The sequence below is a fragment of the Periplaneta americana genome, chromosome 9 (assembly GCF_040183065.1).
Source record: "Periplaneta americana isolate PAMFEO1 chromosome 9, P.americana_PAMFEO1_priV1, whole genome shotgun sequence".
Taxonomy (NCBI): domain Eukaryota; kingdom Metazoa; phylum Arthropoda; class Insecta; order Blattodea; family Blattidae; genus Periplaneta; species Periplaneta americana.
The window spans coordinates 139,890,418-139,908,011 of NC_091125.1; the positions used below are offsets into that span (position 1 = coordinate 139,890,418).

The 17,594-nt window shown below is 36.7% G+C and overlaps 1 protein-coding gene across 32 annotated transcripts in view; it reads right to left on the minus strand.

The window, feature by feature from the left end:
* The window catches only part of trol (terribly reduced optic lobes), a 1,501,851-nt gene that overhangs the window by 678,751 nt on the left and 805,506 nt on the right, over positions 1 to 17,594 (minus strand). For 7 of the 32 annotated variants that reach the window (XM_069836018.1, XM_069836017.1, XM_069836016.1 and 4 more), the window contains exon 1: positions 10,267 to 10,861. The exons of the other annotated variants lie outside the window; for them this stretch is intronic. In XM_069836018.1, the coding sequence (XP_069692119.1) occupies positions 10,267 to 10,339 (73 nt within the window). In that variant the 5' untranslated portion in view covers positions 10,340 to 10,861. Of the gene's footprint in view, positions 1 to 10,266; positions 10,862 to 17,594 lie in introns of those variants that run through there. 32 annotated transcript variants of the gene reach the window in all.

The following is a 17,594-nucleotide window of genomic DNA, read 5'->3' on the forward strand; positions in this document are numbered from 1 at the left end:
CCTTGTACACCGGCCAGGATTCAAAGAGACAACCTCTAGCATACAAATTAGGTATCTTATAGCTAATGCAATAGATGAGGTATCCAAAAATGGCTTCATTAGCACACAACTATTTCACTGAGCCTGTCAGCAAACCTTCACGCTTCATTAAATTAGGCATTGGATAAAAGTGCCAAGAAAAAATGGCAACCACCCTTTAACGTAGAAAACTTTTGTGCACCATACACCAATCTTATGCACCATACACCAAAATATATCTAAAACTAAATATTATATTAGAAAAGTAAGCTAAATAAGCTAATGGGTTCATACCCCATTTATAGAGGAAATCCTCTCTTCTTTAATGACCAACAATTCAACAAAAATCCTCTTATTAGGGGAGAGTCGGGTAGTATCGGACAGTGCGTTTCTTTCATCTACCACCATATGGTAGTACCTGAATGACATGGTTACGTTTCTCTATGCGACATCACAGAAACGTAACCATGTCAATCAGGTACTATCATCGTGTGGTAGATGAAAGAAACTCACTGTCCGATATTACCCGATGTCCGATACTACCCGACTCTCCCCTATATATCTAAAATTGAAGGGCTAAGGCGTAAATGCCAGTGCATGACGTAGGCCAATTATCTATCATTCATTCATAGTGTTCTGACCAAGGGCAGGTCATTTACTGCAAACCCAGCATTCTTCAGCCTTTCCTAAGAGTATTTTCTGGCTTCCTCTTAGTCTCTGCATATGATCCATATACCTTAATGTCGTCTTATCATCTGAGTTCACCATTCATTATATATTAAGTATATTAAATTATATTCCTACTAAATGGTCCCCTACAAATATCGCAAATTAACAAATTAGGCCTACACTGAAATAAAAGGAATCAATCACTGCGCGTATAAGACCCTAAAATGGCATCTGGCTCAAAGTCAGAAATGTCAAACTACACCTACTACTCATCTGATATCTTCTTCTGCCCCGAATTCTTCTCCCGTCCACCATTCCTTCCAGTCCATCTTTCAGAAGGCAGTTTGGATAAATCGCAATATAGCGAACGCCAGTAGGGGAAGTTATCCCCACCCACATGAAATGTGCAGTCGACACAACACTCGCCTATCACGTACATTGTCTGGTTATCTAGTAGGGAAAAGTGGAAGGGGTCGTGGGCGGAGCTTCTACGTTCGCTATATTGCGATTTGCCCGGCAGTTTTTTCTCAACCTGTGACCCAGCTAATTGTTTTTCCTCTTCCTGATCAGTTTCAGCATCATTCTTTCTTCACCCACTCTTTCCAACACAGTTTCGTTTCTTATTCCGTCTGTCCATTTCACACGCTCCATTCTTCCCCATATCAACATTTCAAATGCTTTTAGTCGCTTCTCTTCACTTCGTCGTAATGTCCTTGTTTCTGCCTCACACAATGCTACATTAGCTCCATACAAAGCACTTAACTAGTCTTTTCCTTAGTTCTTTCTCCAGATAGCTTATTAAATTAATTAAGATGAAAGAACGTCTCCGTGGTGTCTTTGAACTCTAACAACGAAAGAATAATGTTCACAATAGAGTTGAACAACGATCGAGAAATCAAGACTAACAGCGCCCGCAAAGCTGAAAACCCGCACGACAATATTGCCTACGACACTGTTGACTGCTTGTGAGTGAATCAAGCGATCAAGACTTCGGGAGTGGTCAACAATTTTTTTTTCAAGAAACAATATAAAAGAGAACAGTCAAACTTTTTACCAATATCCCCATGAATCTCCCTAATTAACAATTACATCTCTCCCCCTCTTCGCAATTGAGCCATCATATAGCCAAATGGCTGGTCTCGAAATTGAGACAAATCAACAAGGCTCATGACCTCCTACATAATAGCCAAATTGGCTAGTCTCTTATATGAGACAACTCATCCTGCCTAAGGTATTCCGTGGTTTTCCTCAGGCGTAAGACAAATGTCGGGATGAGCCCTATAAGAAATGGGCCACGGACCTATATGCCCTTCCCCATATATACACACCTTTATTATAAATTATGTATGCCCTAGTTCAGATAATATTAATAGTCTATTAAACATACGAGGTCACTCAATAAGTCGCAACTTGAAAGGACAGGGACCTCTCAAATTGCAGCTTAGATTTCACGGCGCTTCTTCCGACGGCCTTCACCTGCTTTGTCATCGAACAACAGATGACGGCGTCTTGCCATCCTAACGGCAAACACCAGCCAACTCCTCCTCGCCCCGTTCCGTGATCAATTGATCAATCTCAGCCCCCCTCGCGTATGTGGTACCTAAGAGGTTACGTCCAATTTCGGCTTCCCCTTCAAAATTTTCTAGAGCTCCTTCAGGGGAGCAGCGTAACCCGGAGTGAGACTAGTGGCCAACAGGCTTGGAGCTCACATATTTAGTTTTGTACAGCCCCCAACCCCTTGCAAGGACGCGTTTTGCGTACCTTTTAAATTTTCCTCCCAATTCTCCTTCGATTTTTCGATTTTTACCAATGTTGGTAGATATATGAAATATCTATATAAAATATGTCATTATTCGTCTATATTGTATGAGAAACGTAAGGGACAGTTTTTTTTCCGTTTTCTGAAAAATTAATATTTCGGACTTGTCTGGTTTTTGCTATCAACCCTTCAATTGTAATAGACGTTCTCATATCGTCTGGCCGCGAAACCAGGTGGCCCGGGTTCGAATCCCGGTCGGGGCAAGTTACCTGGTTGAGGTTTTTTCCGGGGTTTTCCCTCAACCCAATACGAGCAAATGCTGGGTAACTTTCGGTGCTGGACCCCGGATTCATTTCACCGGCATTATCATCTTCATTTCATTCAGACGCTAAATAACCTAGATGTTGATAAAGCGTCGTAAAATAACCCAATACAAAAAAAAAACGTTCTCATATCACCCACGTGGAGTAAAAACTAATGTTGTCGTATCTGAAGTTGATTGATCACGACACAAAAAGGTTAGTAATTATAATTTCTGTTTTAATTGAAAGTGATCTTACAGCTTAAAATGAATTCACTGCGGGTGGTGGTAGAAATCAATAATTGTAACCAGGGATTATCTTTTGAACGAAAATGCGACAACCTCGCTTGACATTACAAATATTGCCGCGTGCAAAGAAGATATGTCCAACACAAAGCCTTCTGGCTATACTACCCCCAAGATTTCACGCCGGCCTATTTTTACTATTGCCGATGATAGATGAAATGAGAAGGACGTGAAGAGTGTGAGTGAATGATAAAAGGAAACGGGAGAACTGGAAAAACCCTTTGCAAAGTCCGCTTTGTTGACCATAAATTCCATCACGACCTGATCGGGGATAGAACTCGGACCGTCTGGGTGACAAAAGAGAACCAGTCCGAATAGTGAAATTTTACTATAGGCGTAAGATTATTACGGAATTTTAAACTGAATTAACTTTCATTATATGCTGTATATATTTTGAATATTGTTCGGCTGAAGTAGCTGGTCAAATATACTCGTAGAAGTTTGTTGGGCACATTACACAGTATTAGCTTAGTGTGCGAGACCGGGAAAGTCCTGAGGGAACTGCAGTAATGCAAATAAACGCTGTATGTAAGGGCAAACAAGAACTGTCCAGACTACGTATTAAACACGGGTCATTTCAACAGAAAATATGCTTGTCAGTCATATTCTATCGCTCCTGACTAAAAGAAACAAAATGAAATCTCTAATTCAATTAAACACATCCAGAAGTTTGACTCCATACAGTGTATCAGTTCATATTTTATTTTACATTCTATGGTTTTTACGTCGAAAAATAAATTTGTTATTCTCTACACAGAATAATAATAACAAAAATTCCTCTTTTTTTTCTTTTCTCAAACCAGAGCAAATATGTACATATTTGTTTCATTCCAGAATATCCATAAACATTTAACACAGGTTAATACTTTAAAAAAATACATTGATTTTACAACATCTAGCCATTCGAGTAGTCACATTTTTTATACTTACTTACTTATTGGCTTTTAGGGAACCCGGAGGTTCATTGCCGCCCTCACATAAGCCCGCCATTGGTCCCTATCCTGAGCAAGATTAATCCATTCTCTATCATCATATCCCACCTCCCTCAAATCCATTTTAATATTATCTTCCCATCTACGTCTTGGACTCCCTAAAGGTCTTTTTCCCTCTGGACTCCCAACTAACACTCTATATGCATTTCTGGATTCGCCCATACGTGCTACATGCCCTACTCATCTCAAACGTCTGGATTTAATGTTCCTAATTATATCAGATGAAGAATACAATGCGTACAGTTCTGTGTCGTATAACTTTCTCCATTCTCCTGTAACTTCATCCCTCTTAGTCCCAAATATTTTCCTAAGCACCTTATTCTCAAAAACCCTTAACCTATGTTCCTTTCTCAAAGTATATCATGCATAACTCCTAAATGGAACACACATAGCCGAAAGGTTAGGGAAGCGTTTATCTACCTTTCCTAACATGTAACAACAGTATATTCATTCACAAGCTAAGAAGTTCCATAACAACCTAGAAAATATTCCAGGCGCCGTCCACAACCCTCTCGGAAAAGAAAGTCTACATTTCCCAGCAGAATCAAGAGCTGACTTCCAATGGACCTCATATTATAATCAAATATGACTTTCAGGTATAGCTTCCTGAAAAGCTGACTTGATAATCTCAAGGGAAAAATTGTTCCAGGTCCAGGTATAGAACCCCGGGTCTGGTACAGTTCCTGGGTAGCTCAGTCGGTAGAGCGTTGGTGCGCTCAGCCAAAGGTATCAATTCAATTCATTTTCACCATTAGGCATACAGTTTTAGTCTTCGTCAAAATACATTGAAAAAAAAAATATATATATATATATATATATTTGTGCGAGATCGTGCGTATTTGCTTGGTTTCCGCACAACCAATCCGCGGAAAGTCCAAAATTCCACATTCAGTATTCCCAACCTAACACATAACAATTTCCCTCTTCTTACCGCTTAAGTGATATATTGATTTTACTACTTTAGGCTTTTAACATATTATTTTTAGAGACGTTCAATACAGTAATAATTATAAATTGGAAACTTACTACTGCAATTTCACCTAAATTGCATTGTTAATTATTGTTTTTTAAATATTTGCAAAAATTAAGTAAACTCTACAACTCCACTAAAGTTACTGCATTCGTGATGCAAGTAACATTAAGGAAGCCGTGAAAAAATCAACAAGATTCCAGACTCATCATGACGGCTACTTTGAACGAAGGAGATGTGGATCTTGAAGTTGAAAAAAATAGAAAAAACTGGTGGTGGTGCTCCAGTGACCCTGAATAACTGCACAAATGTAACAATTAATTTCAATGTGCAGAATTAATGTCAAAGATATTTTCTATTTTTAAACATCTCCTTGACCGGCAAAATTAAACTTGCCGATGTTATTACTGCAATATATTATATAAATAATATTGTTAAAATATTAAAATGAAAAATAAATTATTACATAACCTTACCGTTTGTTTTAAGTTCACATTTATAGACTGGGGGGAAAAAAGACAGACGTATATCACGGCCTGCTGGAGAATAGTAAACACAGAAAACATTTTAAAGCAACAATGTTGAAGATAGATATTTTTGTTTTGCAAATTTGCCGTCATTGAACAGAAACCAAGATGAACAGAAACCATTGCAACTAATTAGAAATTCCTCTTTCAGGTATGTAATAAACGATCTTCGCACAAAATAATGTACGATTCATGAGCGGTACTACGTTTCGCTTTTTCAAACTTTTCCTCGAACATGAAAACTTCAACATACCGCTCTTGTAACGGATATTATTATTATTTAGAAAGCGCTAATAAAAACAGTAAAAATTTAAATAATACAATGAAAACATGAAACAATTTGAAACTTTTAAATTACAGAAAACAGTTCACCCTTAATGTATTAATTGTAACTAATTGCAATTAAACGTACGGTATTTATTAAAAACAATTTTATACAAGTTTGTGTTGAAAAACTCAGCAACAGAATAAAAAGGATTATTTAATAACCAATTGTAAACTCTAGTTTTGAAGCTATTGGTAACTTATAATATTGACTGGGGAGCTTCTTATATAATTTCATCCCCATAATTGGAAAGTTTGTGTTACTTGAGTTCGATACCGGACCCTGGAACAATTTTTCCCTTGAAATTATAAAATTACTTATTTGACAGTCTTTAGGCAGATTTCGCATTTATCGTGATTGCAAAAACTTTTAACCGTATTTCTACGACACGGGACTTTCAGCTTTACTTCGCTACAAAATGAAGGCATGCTAGATGGATTTTATCCCCATTTTATGTCCGTCATCCTAGGCCGAGTTTTAGAATGTACTTGTACTTTTTGATCTAGTAGCAGTTTTTTGCTGTCACCGAAGTTATTAATGTCTTTTGACTGTCTAATTCTCATCAATAGTTGCCGCATTTGGAAAATTATTCCCATTTTCGTATATCACTCTGTAATATTCTATCGGAAATAACTTTCACATTCTACAGCTGTTATAAATTATTTCAGATTATATTTCGCATCTCTCCAAATTACTAAAAACAAGCTCAACTGCAGCAGCATTACAATAACGATAGAGATATCAAATTTAACTATTTCGCAAAATTTGGTGCAGTATTTCTCTGAAATAATCTCATTCCTATCCGTCCATATATTGCTTGATGAGGCTTGCTATAAAGCAAATTAATTAATATTGTTGTGGTCTATTTAAAGCTCCTACGAAACGTCAATTCAATCATATATATAATTTGAACTGGTAATGTAAATTACGGGAAAACGGCTGAACGGATTTTAATAAATGACCCCTCATTTTGAAGCTTGGAACCCAAAGTTTTTCGGAAAAATAGTAGTTTTCAGTGAAATATCAATTTTCCTACATTATTTTCCTATTTTCCAAAATCCATCTTTCTTCAGTTTTGAGAACTAATTGCATTTCAGCTGGGCCATGATTTCAGTATGAAACAAAACACACACTACAATAAACAATAGCTAATTACCCGAAGGCCATGACCTGCAGGATTGTTGAGATATTTAGAGTTCAAATTCAATTGGTTATTAAAAACTTGAAAACTCGCTAATTTACAGGTCTGATTCTGCGGTGTGTAATTTTCTGAGTACAGCTAAAATCTACAAAACTTGAGGTGGTTTGATGACATTATTACCATTAGAAATGAAATTTCATTACAGTAGATATAGAGAATGTGTTAAATTAGATCTTCAATTCTATAATTTACTAAGTGGCGGCTATTATATATACATATATAAAACTTACGTAAGATAATAATATTGTTATTAAAAACAAATATTTTTATAGTTATTAATCAAGTGGGGTTGGGTCTTTTTCATATACTTAATGGCGGTGTGGTGTAGATATTTATATGCGTCATTCTTTTCAGTATTGGCTCGAGAGAGCGCAAAAATTACAGCTCCTAAGGAAAGACGGTATTATTTACTGATAAAATAAGAGGCCTACAAAATGTTGTATTCTCTCGATCATTTCAGCAAGATCTCTTAGCAGGATAAAATGATTTTACCCTCTACATTTCAATCTCTACATGCAGCAGCTATACCAAAATGCTGTATCTATTGTTCGAAAGCATAGCAAACCTGACTTTTACAACCCACTATGACCTGAAATAGCTATTGCCTTACACCCACATGATCCCCCTTTCATTGTTACTTTCGTTTTCGCGTTGAAACTCAAGAGACACAGGATACATAGGTTCAAGAAAAAGTATTGGACATAAAAACCATTCAGAGGGAGTATGTTTCATTATTATGAAAGCAAATAACTTTCAAAATGTCTGGTATTTTTCATTGAAAATAAGTCTGAAAAATTTTTATTTGAACGTATAATGAACTTAGTTTGCAGCATTTGCTGCACAAGCCACTAGTACAATTTATTCACATCACAAACCCCAGGAAAATGCGACAGCCTGACCAGTGGTATCATCTAATACGATAATTATCGTTTTGTACGATAGTTTTTACTCTCTTACGATGTACGATAATGTCCGTAGAATTATCTCTTATTAAGCGATAATTTTATTGACCCACACTCATTCATGTGCTACACGCGAACTTGTATTTCCTAAAATTAACTTGATGAAAACAAAAGTTCGTAACCGACTAGTTGCTGATAAAATGTACGAGGTTGGACAATAAAGTAATGAGACTGAGATTTTCCCGCCTGCAACCCTGCAGCCTCCTACCAAAGATATGTTTGACCACAGGCGGAGTTATGGCCATAAGTCCTTCTCTATCACTCAACCAGTATAAGAACACCCACATAGCAGATATAAAAATATTAGCAATACAGGGAACAATGCACTAATAATAATAATAATAATAATAATAATAATAATAATAATAATAATAATGCAGAACTGCACGCATTGCATTCTTGACCTGACATAATTAGAAACATTAAATCCAGACGTTTGAGATGGGCAGGACATGCAGCATGTATGGGGGAATCCAGAAATGCATACAGATTGTTAGTTGGGAGGCCGGAGGGAAAAAGAGCTTTGGGGAGGCCGAGATGTAGATGGGAGGATAATATTAAAATGGATATGAGGGAGGTGGGATATGATACTAGGGAGTGGATTGATCTTGCTCAGAATAGAGACCGAGGGCGGGCTTATGTAAGGGCGGCAATGAACCTCCGGGTTTCTTAAAAGCCGTATGTATTATTATTATTATTATTATTATTATTAAAACACCATGACAATCTACCTATAGCCTATACAGGTCTCTATCATGTAGCCTGACAAAAAACATTATATTAATGTAATTACAAAATTATGTAGGGCCAGTCAATGAATTTCAATACGACACCATTTGTGAAAACTGTCATTTTTGACGTGCTATTTTATCTATCGTTATGGTGACACAATAATTTATGCAGCATTTATTTATTTATTTATTTATTATTTTGCTAATAATTGTAACACAAAATATAATATATACAGCAAAACTTTAGCTTGCCCCTGAGAGAGTAGAACTCGTGCTCAGGGGCGGATTCCTGAATTGAAATTAATAATTACACAATACAATTTGTCTTATGTCTGCTATGCAATTACAGTATATAAATTTAAATTTACAATTTTTCAATTTTTATAAAACCCATACATAACTTTTTAAATTTAATACTAGAACTATTAGAATTGACAAGATTAGGATATTTAAATATAAACTTGTTATATATTCTTGGGCCTCAATTACTTACTTACTTACAAATGGCTTTTAAGGAACCCGGAGGTTCACTGCCGCCCTCACATAAGCCCGCCAGCGGCCCCTATCCTGTGCAAGATTAATCCAGTCTCTATCATCATACCCCACCTCCCTCGAATCCATTTTAATATCATCCTCCCATCTACGTCTCGGCCTCCCTAAAGGTCTTTTTCCCTCCGGTCTCCCAACTAACACTCTATATGCATTTCTGGATTCGCCCATACGTTCTACATGCCCTGCCCATCTCAAACGTTTGGATTTAATGTTCCTAATTATGTCAGGTCAAGAATACAATGCGTGCAGTTCTGTGTTGTGTCTTGGGCCTCAATTACTACTATGATTAAATACTGTAACAGTGTTGCATTTTGGTTCAAACAATCTTAAAGAATTCATACCTTTTGTTTCATAACTATGAGAATACAATTCAAAATTATTTCGATTTTAATGTATGAATTTTATTAATACAATATAATAAATTTGTCTTACGTTACGTACATTAAAGTCTGAAAACAAATTTTGAGATGGAAAATCAATAGGTTTATGAAGACATATTTTAATTATTTTCTTCTGTAATAAATAAAGTGGATTAAAATTGGATTTCAGAAATAATATAAAAAGAAAGTAGGCCTACTTTGAAGCAAATCTGTTTCACTGTTGCATATTCTACTCTACCTAGAAACCTAAAAAGTATTTTCCCGAGATCGAACACTATTCCTTTTCTGAGAAGTTATTGATGTATTTTCGCGCCGATAGGGAATAGGACGGATCTATGACATTAAATCTCATTACAGGCAAGCTAATGGAATTGCCACGAGTGTTCATCTATCTGCATTATTACACTGTACACAAAAAACCTGTTTCTAACGAAATGCGAAAGTGATTTACACACAGTTTGCACCCACCTCCAACAAGTAATTTAACCCAAAACACTTGTGCACAACAAAATCAACATGCATTTCACACAACTACACAACTAAAATTTACTGTTTAAACACAAAAATTTTTACCTTGAGCGGATGTTAGTTCCAACATTCCCAGCATTGTTGCCATAGAAACCACAACCAATGTGAAATCCCTCATGGCGAAATTTTTGTTTCTCTCTTCTCAGCTAATACAAAATATGTCCACTCTGATTAATGGAAATTAGAGTTTAGCTGGCGACGCATTGCTGGTCAACATTTAGCTGACAAACAACATGATACACAGAACACTCAAAATATCACTTGTTTCAAGAGCTCTATATCTTTCAACTGAATTTGTAACTTAACTGTCAAAAACTTTTAAAGTATTCATTTTTTAGGGTTAAATTTATGTAAGATTCTCCGAAAGATGTGAAATTACTTCTGTGGACACTGGTTTTCGACAAGATTCAACACTGGAATTTTCGAAGAAAACGTTCTTGAAGATCCGAAATTCAATTAACAAGTTATTTCTAATTTCTTTAGCAATTTATCAACCTTTACAATCGTTTTCCCCGCACTTATTTCAAAACTCGGAGCATAACCAATTTATTTGTAAATGAGCTTCATAGTTCGCGGCGTATATCTTTTGTTCGGGTCGACTCCTGCGCTTTCAAACCGTACCGGTCAACGGCAAGCGGCGAACTAACTTCACTGCTGCACCGAATTAAATCACAACCTTAGCGTATTATAGCAGTTTCTTGTTCGGCAATGTTCGTGTCTTCCCGGCGGCTTCAATCGGGCCATAATGTACAGCCATACCTCAATTACGACAAGTACCGTATATTTCACACACATGTGCTAAAAAAACAGAATAAAAGTTTTCATCAATGAACTAAGCACAGCTTCTCAGAAAAATGCTATCCTTAGGTCAGATCTATATTCGTCCCCAACGGCCTGCGTTACAGAACGCTGCGATTCCGCGAGCGACGGTTGTCGTGGTAACGAGGCGCAGCCGGCAATTGTTTCTTGACATTTTCAATTACTTCACTTCCCGCTCGCTAATATACGATTACGAGATGATAAAAACAATTGCTTCCAGATCGCCGCTTCACTGAGAATCGAACAGCGCTAACTAGATAATTAATTGCCATGGATATTTCTAACACAACTGATGCCACTCTTCTCTCTTGTACTGTACAATGTGAGAACGTTATAAATATATTATGACACGTCCCGCAAAAAATATTTGATACCAAATTAGTAACCTAAAATATTGAAATATCACTCAACAGTTCTTGACGGATGAAAACCATACCAGCAGTTTAGGATAAAGAGACCATTTATTATGCTTGGAAATTCGCGGCCAGCCATTCTAAAATTGCTGATGGGAATATAGGGCTACTATATTATTATTATTATTATTATTATTATTATTATTATTATTATTATTATTGCCCCGCGCCGTGGCGTCGTGGTCTAAGGCATCTTGCCTAGGACTCGCGTTACGGAATGCGCGCTGCTTCGAGTCCTCATGGGGGAAGAAATTTTCTCATGAAATTTCGGCCAGTGTATGGGACCAGTGCCCACCCAGCATCGTGATGCACTTGGGGAGCTACGATAGGTAGCGAAATCCGGTTGCGAACGCCAGCTATAACGGCTGGGATAATCATCGTGCTAACCACACAATACCTCCATTTTGGTTGGATGATCGTCCACCTCTGCTTCGGCATGTGGACGTGAGGCCAGCAGCCGGTTGGTCGGTCTAGGCCCTTCGCAGGCTGTAGCGCCACGGATTATTATTATTATTATTATTATTATTATTATTATTATTATTATTATTATTATTATTGTGAAGAATATGAGTAATTGTGTTTTCCTCTGATCGCGCAAATCTACTCCATAAAAGAAAAGATAACTAACAATAAGGAACAATGGAAAGAACATATAGAAAGAATGGCAGAGAGTAGATTACCAAAGAGAATACAAAACTACTTCCCAAGAGGAAGAAGAGATGTTGGACGTCCTCGGAAGAGATGGTCCTAGATCTATTAGTGAAGACGGAACAGGCAATTAATGCCTAAACCAGGAAGTGAAGAAGATTATTATTATTATTATTGTTATTATTATTATTATTATTATTATTATTATAGATGCAGTTAAGACCTTAAATACACATAATTTACTATACAATTTCTCATATTTTTTGTACATATTCAATAATACAGTAGGTATATAAACAAAAGAGCATCACGGGTATTGAGAAATCAGTCTTATACTATACTCGTACAGTGACTATAAACGTTGCATCTTCTATAATACGAGTGCTGATAGTTTTCTGGTAATTTAATTGAGATTAACTAATGTTAGTTGTCATGATTATTATTTCGAGACAGAAGATAGAGAAATAATTAACTAATGACAACAAACACGAATTTAAAAAGCGATTTTAAATTACCTGAGGATAACTATTATCACGAATTGTATGCGACAAGATAATCCCAATGTGAACAACTGTAATTCTAAAGAACTAAACATTAGAGTGAATATAGGTTAAATGAGTCCGTCTTCTTGCTTATCAAGTAATGTGTAGTCTTATATTATTAACTATGTCACATTTATTGATTGGATTAACGTTTTCGGCAATTATTTGTCATAAGTGTCATGTCATACACACTGAATACTAATTACAAATATAAGTTGAATGAAGTAATATTCGGGCAAACAAACATGGTTACCGCTTGACTAGATAAATGTTATATTATAATTAGATGTGCACTGACTCAGCTGTTTATATGAACAATATTTTCAGTTTATCATAAATGTTAAGACTGGACACAAATTAAATTATGACGTGAAATAATTAAATATATTATTGAATTTTCATGTGGAAGTATTGTGTTCCATGTAATGCATAAATTGAAACAAGCAAGTTACGAACATGCTTAATGCTAAATAATTACTATGTTTTAAAAATTCTGCTATTGAGAATTACATATACATATGTCAAGTAATCACCCAACGGTATTGCATTTTATCATAAATGTTAAAAATTGAACACAGAATGAAATGTGAAACAATTACATATGCTGCAAATCATATGCTATTGACTCTTCATGTGGGAAGTATTATGTTTCATATATTGCATAAGTTGAAACAAGCAAGTTACGAACATGCTTGATGCAAAATAATTGCTGTGTTTTGAAAGTCATGCTCTTAGAATTGCATTTACAACACAGCAATAAGCAATACAGGTTGTCTCAAATACAGTCGGCGTCACCGTTTTTGGCGTGTAAAATAAGTAATGGGAACGTTAAGTGCGAGTGTTTTACCTTTGCCGCAGTCAGTCTGACAACTGTGTTTGGCAAATGGCTGATGTGTCGTGTACGAAGTGGTACCATTCTCTACTAGCACTAGCAACATGCTCACAATCTGGGCACTATACTCTAGGACAAACGCCAAAAACGCTGGCGCCAGCTGTACATACAGAAGAGTTGGCTGGGTGGCCTATTCAGATTATCACAGGTGAACATGTTTGGGTTCACGTAGAAGATATTGGTGATGATGGCTTCTTAAGAATAATTTTATGGACTGATATATGTTCGTCTGGAAGTGATGGGAGCATCAGCCGCCATAACAAACACCACTCTGTCGACCACAACCCTTATTGCCGGAAATAACTGCACATCCAAGTCGTTTCATCATCAATGTTTGGATGGGTATAGTTGACAACCGAGTCATTCCCCCTATCTAATCAAAGAGAATGTCGATGGTGCAACCTACTCTCCATTTCTTGACAAAAAGTTGGATAACAATCTATTAGAGGATGTGTCATCTGAAACATGCTGTTTTAACAAGATGGTCATCCCGTTCACGTGGTATGAATGACCCATAGGCCTACTATATTAAATGGACTTTATCCCGGCACATGGATAGGACTATATGGTACTTTAAAAGAATGTCCTCCGAGATCCCCGGATTTAACTACAATAGTCTATTTGAATGGGGTTTCCTTCCAAGATCGTGTTTACCACTAGTTACCTGCTGAAAGGTATGACTTGATAAACAGAGTTAGTGCAGCAAGTGAAACTATAACACCTTAAATGTTGCCGAGGGTGCGAGAAGGGCTTATGTGGAGAGTTACATTGTGTTCAGAGCAGGAAGGAGCTTATTGTGAACATACGATGTGAATTTGCACACAGGGCTGACGTCCAAATTCTGTTCGACTGTTGTCAAGACTATAGCGTATTCTTCAGTTACTAGAATCGCCACTGGTGAAGATATATAGGAATGGTTATAAATGCATTATCTGGAACTATTTATAAAATATATTCACAACAGCTACCCTGTTATTTTACATCTACATACTATGTAACTCGTAGGCAAACATGATCGCCTATAATAATTTGGCTAGGCCATTCAACTATACTCAGCGCATTTCGAACTGGCTGATCAAGGTCACGTACAAAAGTACAAATCACGCACGAGTCACTGAACTGAAAACTGTGAACTGAAGCACTGGTAATCCCGGCTGTCCCAGCTAACTTTAGTTGAGGAGAATGGTCCAGGAATGGAGTAAGCACGCCTGGCAAATGCAGTCCATTGCTTGACCTTGATCCGCCAGTTCGAAATGCGCTGACAATAACTGCACTGTATGTACAAGGAACAATCAATAACTTTCCGGACTGCCCCGAATGTAGGCAACACACTGGACATACGAAACGGAGAAATTATCTAGAATCAAAGAAACGTCTGGAGTTTATACTAAATGCATCACTCGAAAGTCAGAGAAGAAAACTAGCCATAAGGCGTATATGAAGAGATATCAGGAAAAATGGCCCTTGACATGGTTGCACAAAATCAAGTGTAGAAGCTCACTTCTTATAGACAATCTGATGCTGTTTGAGATACTGAGTCGACAGACATGGAAGCAATGATCTTCAATGACACCTGATTGCATCTTTAACGGTACGATAAATATAAGTGTAGTTCGGAAATATAATGATGGCACTTCGAATATGAGACAACCTGTTCATGAGACGGCTGAGATTCCTATTTATGTGATAGGAAAAACATATACAGTAGTTTTTAATCTCTGATCTGACTAATAGCTTCATTCTGTATTGTCTGAATATTAATAAATTAATAATTATATTACACATAATGATTGTCTGACATAGATTCTTTCCGAACTGCAGCCGAACTATAGGTTGCAATCTATTCTAGGGTCCACACCTGTGGAGTAAGGGTCAGCGCGTCTGGCCGCGGAACCAGGTGGCCCGGGTAAGAAACCCGGTCGGGGAAAGTTAACTGGTTGAGGTTTTTTTCGCGGGTTTTCCCTCAACCCAATACGAGCAAATGCTGGGTAACTTTCGGTGCTGGACCCCGGACTCACTTCATCGGCATTATCACCTTCATTTCATTCAGACGCTAAATAACCTGAGATGTTGATACAGCGTCGTAAAATAACTAAATAAAATAAAAATAAAAAAATCTATTTTAAGCGTTTTTTTCTCTCGGTCCTTTACTAATCGACAATACATAATTTCCAGTTTTTTAAATAAAAATTCCCTTATTTTTACCTTCTTTCCTGAAAATAGGTAAATTTCCCATGGACCAAGAAATTTCTCGTCATTTGACAACATTGTCTAAGACTTGTTGGATCGCATAAGCGCAATTCAAAGAGTTCATAATCATAGTCATATTTATATGCGGATGATCTTGCTATAACAATTACTGGATATGATAGATTGAAAATTATTAATGATCTTGATGCAATCAACCGAAAAATAGAAGACTGGTGTTCAGCTAATTCTCTTTGCTTAAACAAAGTGAAGATACAAAACTTAAGAGTTTTCCTTAAACAATAGAATCAATTGTAAAGAATCTGTCAAATTTTTAGGAGTGCATATACAATCTACACTTAAATGGGACTGGCATATTGACATACTATCAAAGAAACTCAACAAAGGTATTTTTATGTTAAGGAAATTAAAAACAAATGTTAGTGTTGAAGTGCTAAAATCCGTATACTATGCTTATATCCACAGCCATCTGACGTATGGAATAATAGTTTGGGGTAACGATGCTAAAATAATAAAGTTATTGAAACTACAAAAGAGGGCATTAAGAATAATCTGTAATGTTGATAACCGTACACATTGTAAACCTTTATTTCCAGGTACCTGACTTCCAGGCAAAATTAGCATCGCATTTCATAAGCCACTGACTCCATATCGCTGCTTCACTGTTTGAAAATCGAAATGTGTTAACTGACTCATTATTTATCAGTGAATCTTTTAATATCAAAGAAGATGTCACTCTTCTTCCGTACAATGTAGGAACGATATTTTAATCCTACCCACGAAAATAGTCAATAAACTATACACAAACACATGATGAAAAGAACCCCTAAAATATGGAAAGGTGTCATCTCCAACTTCAATATTCACTGACTGTCATGTGAAGTATCAATTTATTCACACTGCATAATATAAAAGTTTCATTTATTCATAAATAAAGGAAAAATTCTATATCTACTCACACGGGGATAGTTTACAGGAGTCAAGTTCTTGAAGCCTCTAAACTTGATATCATATTTGAGATCACACGGAGACACTAAACTTGAAACCATGTTCCACACGTAAAAAACGCGGGCTGAATATAGTATGCTTGGGGGTACACCGTTGTTAAGGTTTTTTTTTTTTTTTTAAATCTTTTTGTGAACCACTTCTACATTAATGTTATGGACACCTTTTCTTTAAGTTTCGTAACAAGTTTCTGTAATAATTACCTCTTGTTTAATTTTCATTTTTTGTATTATTATTGAAGAATTTCTCGTTCTGTATATATTCCACGGAAGTTCGTACATCTCTAAAGATGTTACAATAAGGTGTATACAGAGTGTTTCAAAAATACGGGGCATAATTTCAGGTATGTATTTCCCACATGTAGACAATCAAAATAGTTCATTACAACATGTGTCCGGAAATGCTTTATTTCCGAGTTATGGCCTTCACAACATTGAAATTCACCGGAACGTTTTTCTTTCCGCAGGTCGTTGCCGTCAAAGGAGACATTAAGAGGGCACTCTGACAGTTCATTCCGAGGCGAAGATTACATTCAGTGTTGTGTAGGCGTTAGACTGTGCAACATGTATTCAAATCAAGAGCTGGCAGAGATACACTTCATTTACGGTAAGGCGGACGGCAATGCTGCGCTGGCTCGTCGTTTCTACCAGGAGAGGTACCCACAGCGACAATGTCCAGATAGGAAGACATTTGTACGTCTCCATTACCGTCTGTGCGAGTATGGAAAATTTAACTCTCCTGGTTTGGGAAGGGGACGACCAAGATCTACAACTCCAGAAGTACAGGAGGAGATTCTGGAGGCTGTGAACATGACTCCTTCTATCAGCACACGAAGGGTAGCGTTGC